The sequence below is a fragment of the Rhinichthys klamathensis genome, unplaced genomic scaffold, assembly GCF_029890125.1.
Source record: "Rhinichthys klamathensis goyatoka isolate OS25496 unplaced genomic scaffold, OSU_Roscu_1.1 h1tg000098l_1, whole genome shotgun sequence".
Taxonomy (NCBI): domain Eukaryota; kingdom Metazoa; phylum Chordata; class Actinopteri; order Cypriniformes; family Leuciscidae; genus Rhinichthys; species Rhinichthys klamathensis.
In genome coordinates, this window is record NW_026606637.1 from 5,817,292 (window position 1) to 5,835,762 (window position 18,471).

Consider the following 18,471-nt stretch of genomic DNA (forward strand, 5'->3'; position numbering starts at 1 on the left):
CTCTGGGAACCTGTAAAATTGAAATCCATCAGCTCTGACATGGTAAAAGTCTTCGTCCTTATAAAAACTGTCAGAATTTAAAATCTGGGGTTTCTATGCACACACTCTGGTAATAGTCTGGTACTTTACTTTATTTCCAAGAAATTCCTTTGATCGAACTATTTTGTAAAATAAGTGTTTTGTGAGGTATGATAGAGGATGGAGGATGTCTGTTTTCATTAGCTGCAAACTTATTCTTTTTGGACTTGTGTTGTTGGCCCGATGCAACATGACTGACAGCTAGTTTCATGCCTTCTAACTAAGGTAACTGACAAGGTCATGTCAGAAGTGATGACAGGTAAGCGAGACAACACTGTGAGATGTCTCTCTTCTCGTTTCCTGCTCGTTTTTCTGTACTTTCCCTCGTCTTCACCCCCTGTGAAGACAAAAGAACATGATGATGATAAACACTGAGCGCAAAGACATCTGTATTTTTTTCATTATATTTGCTGTGCCATTGCAGTTTACTTTTGTTATGTTTAATTAGTGTGGAGACAATATCTATTTCTTATAATTACCAGCACTACACAGCAAAAAATCATATTCTTAATGAGTATCTTTGTCTTGTTTACCAGTAAAAAATGTCTAAACATCCATAAAACAAGATGAATTTACTTGAGAAGCAAAACTATGTAAGATGATAATGGCTTGTTTCCAGAGAACAGATATTTGCACTTCTTTTTAAGCATAAACAAGTGGAAAAAACAGCTTTTTTTGGACACACATTCAAGATAGAATCGTACAAAGTTTTGATAATCCTGTCAAATGATCTATTGTTTGTTTGTTTTTATCTAGAATAAAAGAGAAATATCATTAATAATATGAATTAAAATTATGTGTTGTCATATTAGATTTAGAATCCTTGCTAATAGGACTTTCTTAGAATATTATCTACATGTGCACATATAAAGTGGTGTAGAGTTATTATTTTAGATCTAATAATTCTAATGCATCATTGATAGCGAATTAAGCAATTGGTTTAAAATTAAATTAAATAGATGTGTCGATTTTTGGCTGTTCCTCGCTTCTAGTGCAGCAGATCAGTTTAACTCGATGTACAGTGTGCTCTGTGCAGGCAATTTGCTGTAGGTCTAACAGCTTGTGACATCCATGAGGTGCCCATGGTATATTAGGGGTTTGTAATGGAGAGGACACCATCCATGCTGGAGAAATCTTGTGGGAGTAAGGCCAAGAAACTTCTGGCATCTTCTGATAGGTGCCATTACTCTTCCTTTTCCCTGCATGCTCTCTCAGCTGCCCCAAGCAGTACCTGGGCCTTCCACCACTGGGCGGGACATGATCTACTCAGCCTGTCTTTACCTATTCCAGGGAAACATAAATGCTGTTTTGACGGGTTTCATAAATATTGATAAGATAAATCCAGAAATACACAAGGTTTTTGCTATCCACTGACCGTAGTTCAGCGAGTAACAGTGTTGGTCCTAGCATAAATCAAACTCTAAAAAATAAAATGAGGGCATGGTTAAAACAATGTGGTTATGGTCCTGTTGTGAATCCAGCTGAAATGCACTTAAGTAAGGGAACTGTTAAGCATTTATTAGTCAATGACACTCGTTGTATTATCAATATTCCAATGGGTCTATGACATATAAGAGTAGCAGTATAGAGTAGCGCTTGCTTGTCGTTTCTACGATCACAAAAGCAGACATATGTTTACATAGTGTTCTCCCCCCGTAGCGCGGCGCGACGCGTAAAAAGACAGTAAAGTCATTATAATCAGTAATTATGTCCCCAATGAAATAAAACCTTATCAATCTGATACGATCTGGTCCAGTCGCGCTGGCAAAGTTGATCGATCAGCTTGGACATCTGCATTTTCCGGATCAGAATCGGGCTTGTATTGATAGAACCGACATTATTACCATGTCATTATTGCTTTGGGAGCTGATGTTCCAAATGGTATGGGTCGTGACATTTTCGTCACACGCTTCAGGTTTTTGGGCCAATCACAATGCACTGGATCGCTGGCCAATCAGAGCACACCGCGCTTTTCAGAACGATTAGTTTTGTGAAAAATGTATTGGTTTCATAAAGGCGGGGCATAGAGGAGCAACAATAATGTACAGTATGTGTAAAATAATTACTTTTTTGAATCTAAACACATTGCATCAAACCAAATACACAAAATAATGTTCTTTTTAAAACCATCATATGACCCCTTTAAATATGCCTTTTCCCCTTTGTTCTCTACTTTCCCCCACCCATTATGGTATTTGGACAGTTGTATAAACCTGTCATTTTTCCCGTTATGCTCCTGCTTCCACTTCACAATTTTTTTTAAATTAAAAATATAATAACAATAATAATAATAATAAATCACAGAAATTGCATTTTTGACCTGGCTCAAAAAATTAGCATCATGTCATTGACCCATTTGGTGCATGTTTAGAGTGGAAGCAGGGCATGTGAAGAAGCATCTTTTCCACTTTCACAGTAACATCAATCACTGAGGAAAAGCCAAAGACGGTGCATTCCCCTCTACTTTAATTGATGGCTCTGTTGGGTAGTCGAAAGGCGTTAAATTACTGATGTTTCTGGTGATTGAACGTCAGCTGTCAGTCTGTGAGCAAAGAGCCGGAGGCACGGGTGTAGGAGGTGTGCAGATGAGATGAGGGTTAGCACTGTCCTGAGAGTTTGACAACCCATATCATTGCCCGGGTCAGAGTGTAAATGAAGCTCCGGTGTGGATCGCTCCTCTTGAACGGCGGCCTGGAATAATGGAAGTTTTGTGGAGCACTGAAGATTAATGTTGAGAGACAACGCATCATTTCCACATTCTCTCATTCTGTGAGGCCTATTTAAAAGTGAAAGCATGCAGACAAAATCATTCCCTTCATTCCTATAAAAGATTGAGAACAGAAAAAGTCTGTACTGCAAATGATGTAAAAAGAAAGGGGTAGTGCAAATGCTGAAAGTGAATGTGCAAAATGTGTTGCAACATCCTTGGCGGTGCCATTTTCAACGAAATGTGTATAGAATGGTAATGTTTAGTAGTTGCGGAGTTATTTCCCTCTATCAGAACAGATTTCTCCCCACCTCTAAAGGACTATTTTAAGTGTGACTATCAAAGGGTTCTCCAGCTCCCTTCGCTTTGCCTAGTGCCGACAGCAGATATTTCTCTCTCTATTTTTTTTAAAGGCAACCTATTTCAGGGACTCAGTTTGACTGGATAATGGCCCTGCGTGCAGTCTGGAATTTCTGAGCGTTTTGGAGTTTTGTCATTATCGATCGGGCTGTTTTGAGTTTGATGGCGTTGTCTGTTAAAGGGATAGTTAAATTTGATGGTACATAGAGACAATGGCTTCTCTTTTATGAATTTGAGCCAACCAAGTCATCACCCTTAATGACCTTTTTTAGCAGCAACAGTCAAACTGTGAGCTTGTACATCCCTCCCTGAGAGAGTTCTGTGTCTGTGTAGAGAGTGATGTGAGTCCAACTGGCACAGAACACTGGCTAATAATAATCATTGCAGCAGAGTTTAGTGTGCTTTGAAAGTCTGGGATATTTGTGGTTTTATTTAAAGAAAATACTTGTTTTCTGCAAGATGCATTAAATTGATCAAAAGTGACAGTAAACACTTTTACGTTGTTACAATAAATAAATAAATAAATAAATAAAACGCTGTTCTTTTGAAATTTCTTTCATCAAAGAATTCAGAAAATGCATTTCCATGGTTGCCATCACAGGAATAAAGTACATTTTGAAATATATTAAGGTAGAAAACAGTTTAAATTGTATTAATAGTCATTTTGCTGTGTGTGGTCCTGGTAAACCCTACGTTTTGGGGACCAATTATAATATATATATATATATATATATATATATATATATATATATATATATATATATATATATATATATATATATATATATATCAATCAATTGTGAGATAAAAAGTCGCAATTATGTTTTAAATTGTTTTGTTCTGTGGCGGAAACAAGCTTCCATAATAAGCTGTTTTTTTCTACTAGGGGTGGAACGGTACATGTATTCGTATTGAACCGAAACGTTGCGGGCGTCACGGTTCGGTGCACGAATTTGCACGGAGAATACACGGTACAAAAAAAAAAAAACTCTTAAATAGCGATAAATTTCGCTCTATTCGCTTTTGGTGTGACTGTGAACGCAGCAATGAACAGGCTGCGATCAAGATTGCAATGCTGGAGTGTGTGTGTGTGTGTGCGCGAGAGAGAGAGAGAGGGGCGCGATTAACAGTGTGTGTGTGCGCGCGCGTGCGAGAGAGAGAGAGAGGCGCGGGCGCGAATCGCGCGATCGAACTGTGTGTGTGTTTGTGACGTGTGTGTGCGCGCGCGCGTGCGAGAGAGAGAGAGAGAGAGAGAGAGAGAGAGAGAGAGAGAGAGAGAGAGAGAGAGAGAGAGAGAGAGAGAGAGAGAGAGAGAGAGAGAGAGAGAGAGAGAGAGAGAGAGAGAGAGAGAGAGAGAGAGAGAGAGAGATCGAACTGTGTGCGTGTGTGTGTGAGAGAGGCACGGGCGATCAAACAGTGGAAACATAAAAACATACTCCGTCATTTTTTTTCATACAGGACATCATTAAAACTGCAAATTGTTTACTTATATTTGTGTACACTCGCAATAAAACACAACATTGTGCTTTTGTCACACTCTAAACTCTTATCAAACTGTAACCTACAACTGTTGACAAAAGTTTTTAGTGGTAGTATTATTTTATACGGAAATCAATTATTTATAATTCAGATGAGAATAAACTTAGGGTTAATTAAAATGAAGGAAACAAATATATTGATCTGAAATAGCAAATTAATTTTAAATTCATTCAGGTACAATTACCAAACATATCTCAAGGTCTTTTCGTCTTTTTAATAATTTAATTAATAAACTAATTATATAAAACTACTGTCAGTGCACTACAAATAAACTGGTTATATGCCTTTATTAATAAAACTTGTTTAAAAAATACAAGGCTTAAGACATTTATATAAAAAGCCTTCTATATTTGTGTTTTGCTATTCACTCCATTGTACCGAAATCGTACCGAACCGTGACGTCTGAACCGAGGTATGAACCGAACCGTGACTTTTGTGTACCGTTCCACCCCTAATATATACACTCACCGGCCACTTTATTAGGTACCCCATGCTAGTAACGGCTTGGACCCCCTTTTGCCTTCAGAACTGCCTCAATTCTTCGTGGCATAGATTCAACAAGGTGCTGGAAGCATTCCTCAGGGAGTTTGGTCCATATTGACTTGATGGCATCACCCAGTTGCCGCAGATTTGTCGGCTGCACATCCATGATGCGAATCTCCCGTTCCACCACATCCCAAAGATGCTCTATTGGGTTGAGATCTGGTGACTGTGGAGGCCATTTTAGTACAGTGAACTCATTGTCATGTTCAAGAAACCAATTTGAAATGATTAGAGCTTTGTGACATGGTGGAAGTAGCCATCAGAGGATGGGTACATGATGGCCATAAAGGGATGGACATGGTCAGAAACAATGCTCAGGTAGGCCGTGGCATTTAAACGATGCCCAATTGGCACTAAGGGGCCTAAAGTGTGCCAGGAAAACATCCCCCACACCATTACACCACCACCACCAGCCTGCACAGTGGTAACAAGGCATGATGGTTCCATGTTCTCATTCTGTTTACGCCAAATTCTGACTCTAACATCTGAATGTCTCAACAGAAATCGAGACTCATCAGACCAGGCAACATTTTTCCAGTCTTCAACTGTTCAATTTTGGTGAGCTCTTGCAAATTGTAGCCTCTTTTTCCTATTTGTAGGGGAGATGAGTGGTACCCGGTGGAGTCTTCTGCTGTTGTTGCCCATCCGCCTCAAGGTTGTGCGTGTTGTGGCTTCACAAATGCTTTGCTGCATACCTCGGTTGTAACGAGTGGTTATTTCAGTCACTGTTGCCCTTCTATCAGCTCGAACCAGTCTGGCCATTCTCCTCTGACCTCTGGCATCAACAAGGCATTTCCGCCCACAGAACTGCCGCTCACTGGATGTTTTTTCTTTTTCGGACCATTCTCTGTAAACCCTAGAGATGGTTGTGCGTGAAAATCCCAGTAGATTAGCAGTTTCTGAAATACTCAGACCAGCCCTTCTGGCACCAACAATCATGCCACGTTCAAAGTCACTCAAATCAACTTTCTTCCCCATACTGATGCTTGGTTTGAACTGCAGGAGATTGTCTTGACCATGTCTACATGCCTAAATGCACTGAGTTGCCGCCATGTGATTGGCTGCTTAGAAATTAAGTGTTAACGAGCAGTTGGACAGGTGTACCTAATAAAGTGGCCGGTGAGTGTATATATATGTGTGTGTGTGTGTGTGTGTGTGTGTAAACGGGATGTAAACTCACAATTGTGAGATAAAGATATTCTACACATTTTTTTTTTTTTTTTTGCATGTATTCATAATTTCTTTTTACTGGCCACTGCTGTATTTATATTTTTTAATGAGCTGAATAACTGGGAATCTTCTAAGATGTTAATGGACAATAAAGTTAGAAATGTTCAAAAGCTCTTTAGCCAATAGAGCTGCAACTAACGATTATTTTGATAATCAATTAATCTTTTTAATGTTTTGTTGATATTAATATTGATTAATCTGATGACAACAAAAAGTATGATTTAAAAAATAACAATTTTACTTTACTTTCCTAATTCACAAAATTGTTCCACATCCTTCCCAATGTTGTCCACCGCATCTCCAAACATGTGCAATTTGAAGGCAATGAAAACAAATATAGTCAATATCTGTGTAGGCTATATGCAATAAAAACATCATGTGTAAAAAAGGGGTTCCAATTTAAACTGATTGCTTATTTGGAAGTAGAAGTTAAAATCACTAAAATAATCATGATAATAAAGAACAACAAAAGCACAAACTAGTAAGAGGTACAGGAACACAAACTCATGTGAACATAATTACATTTATACTTTATTAATTTACAATAGTCTCTTACTGTTACTGCTGTCATAAAAATGTCTGTTGGGGAGCATCAAAATAAAGTGTTAGCAGATATTAAGAACGCAGTCTACTAATACTCTAATGAGAGTTAGTATCAAGTTACTTAAAGTTAGTAGAATGTCTACAGTGTACCATCGAAATAAAGTGTTACCCAAAATGCTATTGCGCTCCTATTTATTGCACTCCATTTGTCTGATGTGCTGAAGTCTATGAAGTTTAACGGAGAACCACTTGTCGTCAGTACAAGCCTGTTTGCAAAATGAAATTATATGCGTGACTGTCTAGCATTTAAAGATAATGCAAGTTATTCACTGAGGAAAACCGCACACAAACACATTTGTCAAAGCACATGACAGGGCAAGCAACATTACACTATTTGCTTCTGTTTGTTTTGTCATTCGCATTTTTAGGACAACTTGGTTTTTGCTCTTTTCCTCCACTATTTTCCAGATGTGTTTTTTCCATAGAAATGTTTTATTCACTTCTTGACGTGAATGGATGTTTTCCATGCATAATAATCAAAATCATTGCCAATTATTTTCAATGTCAATTTTATCAATTAGTTACTGCAGCCCTAGTATAGCCAAGAATTGAAGGTGTCAACACAGAAATTAAATGTAAAAATAAACTAATTCCATTTCTATCTGTGTGTGTTTCTCATGTCTCTACAGTAACAGACATGGCGTACAGGAAAGTGCGTGCTGGCCACGGTTCTCTCCGTGTGCGGGATCTGGAGAGTGTGGAGCTTCACACAGCTTCCCTGGAACTGGAATGGGACATGGAGAAGGAGCTGGAGGAACCGGGCCTGGACCGCTTCCAGCTGGAGTGTGTGGAGCATCAACCTGTGAGCAGCTCTTCTGGCGGGGGCATGGACCCAGACCTGGAACCAATTCAACCCTCCGTTTCCCCTCACGGACGTTTTGAGCGTCTCCAGGAGGACCCTAATTACGTCTCTCGTTTCAGCCGAGCGGTACCCAAGGGCCAGAGATGGAATGGGACCTGCCTGGCTAAATACCTGCTAGCAGGGCTGGGTGTGTTTGCTCTGGGGCTGCTCATTGGACGATATGCCTTCAGCAGGGAGCAAGTGAAGGTAGAGCCAAGTGCAGACACAGATGTGCTGGAGAAGATTGTTCAGGGAATCACAGCAGAGAAAATACAAGCGGTGCAGAGGTAAATGTTTCGTACTTTCCATCTATTGTACACTCAGTTTTTTTTTTTTCAGAATCAAAGTGGAAAAATGCAGTGGATCTTTTACAGTAATAAATAAATAATAATGAAAAATAGGTTTTGCAGAAGGAATATAGGAAAGGATTTGCACCATTTTGCTCCGCAACAACAGACAACAGATTTTTCCATTGTCAACAACATAATATATGTACATATATAGTTAACATATATACATATATTTAATTTGCCTACCAATATCTATCAGTGGATACAGCATACTTGCTTTATAGGAAAATTCTGTCATTTTATTATTATTATTATAATTATTATTATTATGTTGGTAATCTGAAACAAAAAAGTAGACCAGCAATAATGTAAAAAAATAAACAAATTAATTAGTACTAATTAAGACTAATTTAAATCAAAATCATAATAACAGACACAATTAGACACAGTTAGACAGACACAATTTGGTCATAATTAGTGTTTTTCACAAAATATTACATTAAACATTTTAAGTTTTTAAATATATTTGTTTAATGCACCTCTAGCCGTGGGTTATCCATACAATATATATATATATATATATATATATATATATATATATATATATATATATATATATATGTGTATGTACAGGATAATCCACGGCTATTGAATTATACACATGTACAAGCCATACACACAATACTTGCGCATTATTGGCTGATAAGAGAAGGTAAGGTGAAGAATAACACAGAAACTTCAAGGGCGTTCCAGCCAGTGAGGAGAAGTGAACCATACTGAGGAAGCAGATGCAGGGACAGTGTTTCAGTGGGACAGGCTCTTCGGGACCTTCATCTTTTAAAAAAAGCAGTCCTGCAGCCAAAGTTGTGCACAGCTTATTCCCACTAGTGACAAAGCTGCCTTGTTCACTCTGAGCCCAGCTGTGTAGTCTCTGACAGGCAGACTAAAGTCACGAGCAGGTACTGATGTTAAAATTAAATGCAGACAAACCTCAAGCGATAACACATTGTTTTTGGTGCACGGATCATGGCGAGCATGTATATTCGTGTCAAAAAAGATAACTCGGTTTCCTCTGAACCAAAACCGCCTGACTCCTGAAACAGGCTTTGCGGTAGTGTCAATTTATAATTTATTTTGTCACATTTATATTTCAGACTGCAGCGCCAACAGCTCATCTCAGATCCTTTTTCGAGCGGGGAAGAGCAGGCGATATTACAATGCGGCGAGGCTGCAAAGGCGAGAAGTCTAAACATTTTGATGGCTTTATTTACCCCACATTCATGCAGCCTTTTAATATTCACACTGCACCTTGAAGAAATAAGAATATGTGTGAGGATAATGTAATTATTTACTATTTATATGAAGCTGAAATTGTTTCAATGGACTGTGGAAAATGGTTGCCCTATAGGAGAAAGCTCTGTGGCGTGCAGAGATTAAAGAAGATCGTTGAATTATACTCCAAATCTCACTGTAAATCTCTTTGTCCCTGGTGTTAAGCTGAGGTCTCTCTTCAGCCTGCCTGAAACGGAGCCCTGGGAAAGCTTTTGAAGATCTTTGCTAACTGCTTCAATACACATTCTAATAAGCTTGTTGGAAAAAAAATTCAGGACACGTCAACCACTGTCTGTGCAGATTCTCGCTAACCATGTCTGAAGTGAAAATCTCAAGACAAAAGCATTTTTGTGTGCAACATTCATTTGTGACAAAAATTTTCCTTCATTTTTCATAAAAGTTGTCATTGTCCATATCTCACACACAACTATTAAATAGTAGTATCACATTATTATTTTTACAGAAAAGGCTTAAGTCTAGTCCCAGGCTAAAATGCACGTCGAGCTGTTTTAACTGAAAGCATAAAAAGCATCTTAAAATATGTCAGTGCCATTGTTTTATTTCAAGATGCACACCAGTAATGTTTTTTTCTAAGACATGTATATGAAACCAGGCCAATACTGTATGTCATTTAAAAATACGAAACAAAATATTTTCATATATATATATATATATATATATATATATATATATATATATATATATATATATGTGTGTGTATTTATTTTATTTTATTTTATTTATTTTTTTAAATATGAATATGTATTTTATTTAGTTCATTAGAAAACATCTGAGCACTTTAACCAGCATCTGTATAAATGCACTCTAACATGTCTAATGTGACAAAATATATATATATATATATATATATATTTTTTTTTACAAAAAATCTGAATATTATATTAATATAATATTATAGTTTATAGGGGTGTAACGATACTTTAAAAATCACGGTTCGGTACGTACCTCGGTTTTAAAGTCACGGTTCGGTACATTTTCGATACAGCAAAAAGTAAGAAATGCCAGAGAAATTTCCTATTTGTTAAAAGAAAAAATATTTTTTTTAATAAGTGTGAGTTTTCCTACATCTTGAAACTTTCAGGTTTATAAATGGGTGTCATCTTTGAAGGATGAACAAATAATGTTTGGTCATCACATTAAAAATAACATTTAAATATATGAAGATTACCTATTAATTGTCATTTGAGTGAATTTACGGAACTTAAATATACAAGCTTCATAAAAATGATCATTCTAGAAGAAAATTTCAAATGGCACTTAGAGGCTTTTGCATCTGAACTCTTCATATATTTATTTATATAATATTTGAGTTTTGAAGTGCTGGAAAAAGATGTGGGAAGTACTTGAAAGCATTTCACTATTCCAGCCAAACTGGTTACATTTTAGTGTTACTATATTAAATCCATGGTGAATGTTGCTGGTCTGTGGACATAAAGTATTACTAGTTCATTCACGGCACAATATTTCTCCTGGTTTCCACGTCAGCGCTGTTTGATCTAATAGAGATCTACGGTTAATAACGGAGAAATGTGAATGCTTCTCACTAGATCTCGCAGCGATGTTATTACTTCAGTGGCGAATTCAAATGTTTTCTTTACTGGATCTAAGCGCTGTGTTGTAACAGTGTCGCTTGATCGAGATCGGCTCGCGCTGCACAGATGTTGCTGGTCAAACGATCCGTGAAGCACAATATAATGAGTAGCGCAGTTTCGTTCCGCTTTCATTACACTTGCCATTTGATGCTGCGCAACGTTGTGGTGGTCGTGCCAGTGCGAATTTTGTCGGCAGGAAAAATGGTCCAAGGAATCGTTCGGTTTGTATGCGTACCGAATAGAGTGCGGATCGGGCCGCATTTTTCTGTCCGAGCCCGGCCCGCGTCCGACAGGGCAGTAACCGAACCCGACCTGAGCCCGACAGGCATTAAGATATTTATGTCCGACCCGAGCCCGACACAGTTAAAAATCTATTTTTTTTTTGTCATACTAATGACACGTACGTTTGTTTGTGTAGAAAGCCCGGTTTTATTTAGCAACTGGAAGGCATTCGGAAATGTTTACAGATGTGCGCAACGCATCAGTGTGCGCCGCACACGGCCAACAAAGCGTAACACAGGCGCGCACAAGAGGCCCAAACAAATAGCCAATTGAAATTAAATGAACAAAGCTAGGTCTACCAAAAATTGCCCAAGCTAACAGAACAAAACATTAACGTAACACAAATGCAGCCTATTGAAATGAAAATCACTCTTACCATTTTTCTCGAAAACATTTCAAATAAAATGGTAACATGGGATCTATTCACGTAATCCATCCTTCAATGTTTAGGCTGGTTTTAAAATCTCCTGAGGCCAACTTCTTTTTAACGTCTTCCATCGTTGCGCTGCCAGCCACATGTAGCCAAATATGCAATATTATGCACGCACGTGTTGCGCGTTGTCACAGCAACATAAACAAATTTCCGCACAGATGAAGATGGATGTTAGGGTAATATTTTTAATTTATTTTAATCACAAAAACAAACATTTGCATCCAGTTAAACACTATAATAAGCTGTTTTAAATTTCAAATGTTCAATGCCTTATTGCGCCGACGTGACCGAGCCCGACCCGAACCCGAACGTCATTTCAAAATATGTGTCCGAACCCGGCCCGGCCCGTCGGGTACCGTTGGGTCCCGTCGAGCTCGGTTCGGGTATCCATCCTCTAGTACCGAACCGGAAGCCTCGAAGCCTCGGTTCAATACGAATACATGTGCCGTTACACCCCTAATAGTTTATCAATTGTCAGATAATTAAACTGACAATTATGTGCGGTAAATTTGTGTACATTCCGTCTGCAAATCAACACCACCGACAATTGCGTCAACATTTTTCATTCTCAAGATAGAACAATTTTTTTATTGTGTGACAAAAGTATGAATGATTACATGTTTTCAGCCGCATAATGATTGCATGTAAAATGGGAATGTAATATTTCTGACATACATTTGTTAACACTTTAGCCTGCAGTTGCATATCCTAAGTTTCAGCCACGCTATAGTCTTTTTGATGTGCCACCCTATGATTTTTAATTATTGTCCCCATCTGGCCGCCCCATAAAACATTTCCTTGAGGTGCCACTGAGAGACACACTAACTTGTATAGCCATTGTGCTGGGACTGAAAATCAGCCCTTTTAAGTCACATTCAATTATGGTGAAGCAGAAATTCTGTACTCATGCCATTTGTTTTTCCATAAAATATGCTCTGCCAAAGCCTCCATTTTCTTTTGGCTTGTGACCGTGTTTATTTCTTCGATTCTGGCCTAATTTACACATCAAAGGTGAGTGCGGGGGAAGAACAGTTCCAGTAAAACGAGATTAGCCTAAAATCCCATGAAGAAGAAGTGTGTTTCCCACTGTTTGGGTCTCTTTAATGGTGCTCTTTATCTCCTTTTGACACTCACTCTTAATTGCTGGACGTAATTGATAGAGCCGGCCTCTGGATACGCATTCTTATCCAGGACTGCTTAGATCTAGGGTCCTAGAGGTAGGTCAGATTTAGGAGCGTGCCATTGAGGGAGTCCAGCTGAGTCTCTGTGAAGACTGTGATGCCGCCTTCATCTTGGGTCAGGTTCATCATTTTAATCCCAACCCCAGTCATTAGGGATAAAAGCAATTAGACAGGAAGAGCATTGTAGGTAGAGATGCTGGGGCTGTCCCAATATCCACACCTGTGGTTTTTGCAACAGACCACTTGTCTACTTATATGGCCGTATTTGGTGCAAATGTTCAAGTGGCCGTAAAGACCACAACTTTTTATTATCTGATGGGACACACTTACAACATAGTGTTGCTTTTACACGTGGTTCTTTTCAATACTTTGCACTTTAATATAAACTTCTAAATGAGGATTTAGTAGTCCTTATGTAACAGATGACACAATGTAATTGTTGTGCTTCTAATAAAGTGATAAAAAGCGGTCCCACTTTATATTAAGTGGCTTTAAGTACTATGTACTTACATTGAAATTAATAAATTGATACAATGGACTTATTGTGTATATACATGTTTTTAGATACTTATATTTTGAAAATACCTGCATGTAATTACAGCTGTCTTTCTTCATTTGCGTAATGACTTTAGTAATTATATAAAAGACAATAATTTATCCAGTCATATAAAAAAAGTGATTTTTCCCCACATATTTTAATCAGTGGCCCTTGAATTTATGTGTACTGCAGCTTTTATGTATGAGTTAGCACATTATACTCTTGTTGGAGGACAGTGAAAAACCTAATACAGGCACTAGAGAATAGAATCTGTTTTGGGTCTCAGCCAAATTGAATTTATATATGCAATCATCCATTAATCAATGCAACTTAAGTCATATTATCATTGCTGGTGGGATGCCAGTCACTGATGAAACAGAACAAAGGGCTGCTTTTAGAAATCATTATATCACTCTAAAATGTGGAATAGACACTCATAAACACTACGGTTGAGGTCACGAGGGCATGTTAAAATGATGTTTGGCATCTTGATGAAATTTATACAGAAACTTTGAGAAAATGTGATTGTAAGCTAAACTAACCATCAACGGATGACCTTAGTAATGTGTTTTTCTTTAAAAGGGAATGTTTATTTCTGATATACTCTACAATTCCGTTTTTTTTTTAAGAAATTTACCCTTTAATACTTTTATTCAACAAAGACACAATAAACTGCTCAAACAGTAAAGACCTTTATAATGTTACAAAATGTATATTTCAATTTTGAAAACACTTGTGCTGCTTAATATTTTTGTGAAAAAAAAACATTATTCTGAAACTGTGTTTCCAAAATGCATGCACCAAATGCTCCAAAATGCATGTAAAGGACCTATTAGCCTGCACCTTCTAGTTTCATTACAGATACGTAGAAAAAAGAGTAACAATTTTTTGTCTTAATTTTCAAAATATAAACCTTCAAGTTAAAATTTGGCAGCTTGCTGATCCAGTACTTTTTTGTGATTATTATTTTTATTATTTGCAGCAAAAGAATCCCATCACAATGAATGAATATTCATGCTGCAGCACAATTTTAGCACAGATAATGCCTAGTTGTACTGGATTGTGGGTGATTAGTAAATAATAAAATGAAATGTTGTTTTGCGAACTCTTCAAATCAAAAGCTGGCTTTTGGTATGCTACTCATGAGCCTTTTTTTTATAATTGTGATACAAATATATATATATATATATATATATATAATCTCACTTTATCATCACTTGAAATATAATACACACAGATACACGTATAGCCACAGGTGTGGAAAAAAAAATCACAACTAATCATAACCTCCAGCCTCCACAGAGCGGTTATCACCTTTTCTCCATAAGATAAAATTCTCCCCTCAGAATGACTTTCATAAAGTGAGATAAACTGCCCTCATCTGTAAGGAAAATATGGAACACCTCTCATTCTAACACAGACTAGAAACCTCAAGAAATAACGCACACTATAACACCCATGACATTATGATTGAGTGCTTTTGAATAAATAGCGCTGCACACCATCTTGGGAATATTGCGCCCAACTTTAAGATTTGCTGCCGCCTGCATTACTTCTGTCGGGGAACACCATGGGAATTGAATAATGATACAATTGGGTGTCAACATGTCCCATTCTCGAGACAGAACAAGGCTATTATTGTGTGACGGAAGTATCAATGGTTGCATGTTTGCTGTTGCGAATGATTGCGTGTAAAGAGGAAATGCAATAAGGGAACATGTAGATATAGCCGGTGTGGATTTCACAAGCAGTGTGTATGTGTATCGGGCTGGATGATTGTGCTGCAACATTATCTTGTTTATATAAGAGTATGTCTTTGTTTTCCTTGCAATTTGCTGACTCTGCAATAGGCCTTTCTCTGAAGGCTAAGTCCCATCATTACGATGTATATGCAGCGGCAGAACAAAATTGATATTCCCTGAGGAGGAAATCAATATTAATAACAGTGCGCTACAACAACCATCTAATAAGTAGCACTGTAACCTCTTCCCATTGTCACTTCTCGGGAAAATAGGATGCTGGTCTCCCTGTGTTAAAGGTGGAGTTAAATTCAAATGGACAGCTGAATTATGCGTCATGGTTGTGGCTTTCTCTCGTTTTAACCTAACAGGTTTGATCCTTTCCTAAGTGTTGTCAGCTGTGAAATAACAGTGGCCTACAACGTGTTCTTGTCTTGGTCGTCTTCTGGGTGCTTTCTGAATCTTTTACAAACCTCTTAAGGGCAAGAAGTCTTGATGACTGTTCAGGAGTTCTTGACAACGTCCCGGTTTTTATCGGACAGGGCGCAAGGGTTTGATTTACCAAAGTAGGTATACCTGTTGGTCCTGGAACAACATTCCTATCAAACATTTTTTTTTTTTCAAGGTTGTGTTAAAGGATTAGTTCATGGCCTAGGCGAAAAACTCGGAAAAAGGCGAAAACAGTTTTCTCCTCCAACTTCAAATTCGTCTGACATCGTTGTTTCACCTTTTATTTATTCATTTATTTTTGTAAATGGCGTTTGACTTAGTCTTTGCACGTTCACTTTGTAAACACTAGGTCGGTTCTTCCGCCTACTGTATGTCATGTGTGACCTCACCAACGTGCTTACGTAATGCGTAGAGCTAGTGCAAGACGAGCATTTGTGGTTAAAAACTATGGAAATGTTTCATTTTTTTAGAAAATGACCGATCGTTTCGCTAAGGCCCTTAATCCCGGCTGGGATCATGTAGAGCCCTTTGAAGCTGCATTGAAACTGCAATTTGGACTTTCAACCCATTGGTCCCCATAGTCCACCATATGGAGTAAAATCCTAGAATGTTTTCCTCAAAAACCTTGATTCATTTTTGATTGAAGAAAGAAAGACATGAACATCTTGGATGATATGGGGGTGAGTAAATTATCAGGAAATTTTAATTCTGAAGTGAACTACTACTTTAAAGGTTGAAATGTTGTTCCAGTACCAAGACTCAAACCTGATTATTTCATATGTCCTTATTGCAGCTCATTCTAACCAAGAACTGCACACTTAGACAGTAAGAGAACATCTGGCTTTAATATGTGTATCTGTCGTTGTCCGTAATTTAATTCCTACATTTAACACTAAATACTTTTGCGCTGACCAGACAGGCCTGATCAATACACCTTGTCACACATATTGGAATTTACAGTACAAACATTAAATCATTACCCAGAAGTTTAAAATATATGGGGATGTTGTGTTGGTGTCGTGTGTCTACTGTACATTGCACATCCTCTCCCGATCGCAATAACTGTTAAATGTGCAGGTATTCAAAAACCGTGGGTGCCTCTGTCTCAATCAGGCAAAAAAAAAACACAAATGGCTGAGAACTGAAACTGAAGTTTGATAATATCCTAATATTAGTGCAAATTAAGCAATTTCTAACAATATCTTTAGGGATTGGGGAGAAATTAATTGCAATGGTGGTGTGTCAGTTCAGTCAAACAGTTAAAAATAGCTAATTTGTGTAGTAAATGTATATAAGCACTCTGATTCTTTCCAGTATAAGTGTTTTCTTTGATTATGTCGGATCATTCACACAGAAATCTACACAGAATCTTGGCTTAAATGGAAAAACATAACTTTATTTCACAAAGAAAATAAAGCCATATACAGCCACTAACCTTGCAAACTTACTCAAAATGCTCATTATATGAGCCCAGTTTCTTCTTAACACAATAAATAAACTATGGGTGTGCATGACTAGTCAAATATCTGCTTACTCGTTCTGCGATAATTGTTCAAAAAGTAAAAACCGCTACTCGATTTTGCTTTACTCCTTGTGTGAAGCCAGCCAATCAGAAGTGGCAATTTTTCAGTCAGTGCTTGGCTTTGTTTCTTCTTCATCTTCAATATGTGTCAGATGAACTGTGGGCTGAGACAGTGCTGATGGTGTGAGTTCAGGGGACTGTTAACCACAGCAACAGAAAGCTTTTTCATTTTTAACACTAATCAAAAACGTATATTTGACGGACAAAAACAACATGGCTGAATGTGCTGCTTTAATAGGAAAAGTCATTTTTGTGAGGGATGGAACATTTGGACCAATTTGTAAAATTGCTTTGAAAGAATCAAAATCTTTTTTTTCAGTCATACACAAATAACCTGAGAAAACAGAAATATTGGTTCGTGAATTTCTGCACTTATTAAATTAGACGATAAGCCCACCCTCTCACATTTCCTCACATCTCTGGCACAACAGTGCAGTTGATTTCCTTCATATCTTGATGGCTGGCAGCCTGGCAGGAGAACAGCTATTTTAAGTAATGCACTTTTTAAAATTGTATCTCTTGAGCAGCAGCGCGAATGAGCCTCAGCGTGAGGCCTAAACCAAAGCGTTTCTAGCCCCCCCAAAAAAACGTTTAAAGTTAATTTTTGTGACATGTCTGGAGTGTGTGAGGAGGTGTAATAGTGCAATGTGGGCCATCAGAAGTCACAGACACTCTCAACCACCCTCTGCTTGTAAGACACGTGACATTTAACACTGATTTATCAGAGGATTACCAAAGTGACTCTCTCCAGGTCGTGGGAGTTATTAAGGAGGAAGGTGACACACAGGCTCCAAATGGATGCCACATGCAGGCAAATGTCTCATAATTCATGCCGGCCTCCACAAGTTCTGCACCCACAATGACCCTGAGAGTGCAACATAAATGTAAATCAATGACGTCTGAGGGGCAAATTCACTAAACATCCCTTTTGTATCAGTTATAGGCCCAGATATATTCACTGCAAAGTTATTTTTCGTTCTTCGCTTAAGGGGTGAAAAGAAGTTTGAAATACCTTCTCAGTGGTATACTGCATCCCGAAGCCGCCCACGCTACTGGGAGCTGCGTTTAGGGGAAAATGTAAATATGTGCTACTCATTTTTTTCTCAAATAAAGCCACACCAGTTCTTCGA

General features: G+C 37.9%; 1 protein-coding gene across 2 annotated transcripts in view; it reads left to right on the top strand.

Moving 5' to 3' along the window:
* The window catches only part of LOC130086678 (inactive N-acetylated-alpha-linked acidic dipeptidase-like protein 2), a 398,589-nt gene that overhangs the window by 151,232 nt on the left and 228,886 nt on the right, over positions 1-18,471 (top strand). For both annotated transcript variants that reach the window (XM_056252808.1, XM_056252806.1), the window contains one exon: positions 7,690-8,188. In XM_056252808.1, coding sequence (XP_056108783.1) covers positions 7,698-8,188 — 491 coding nt within the window. In that variant the 5' untranslated portion in view covers positions 7,690-7,697. The remainder of the gene's footprint in view (positions 1-7,689; positions 8,189-18,471) is intronic.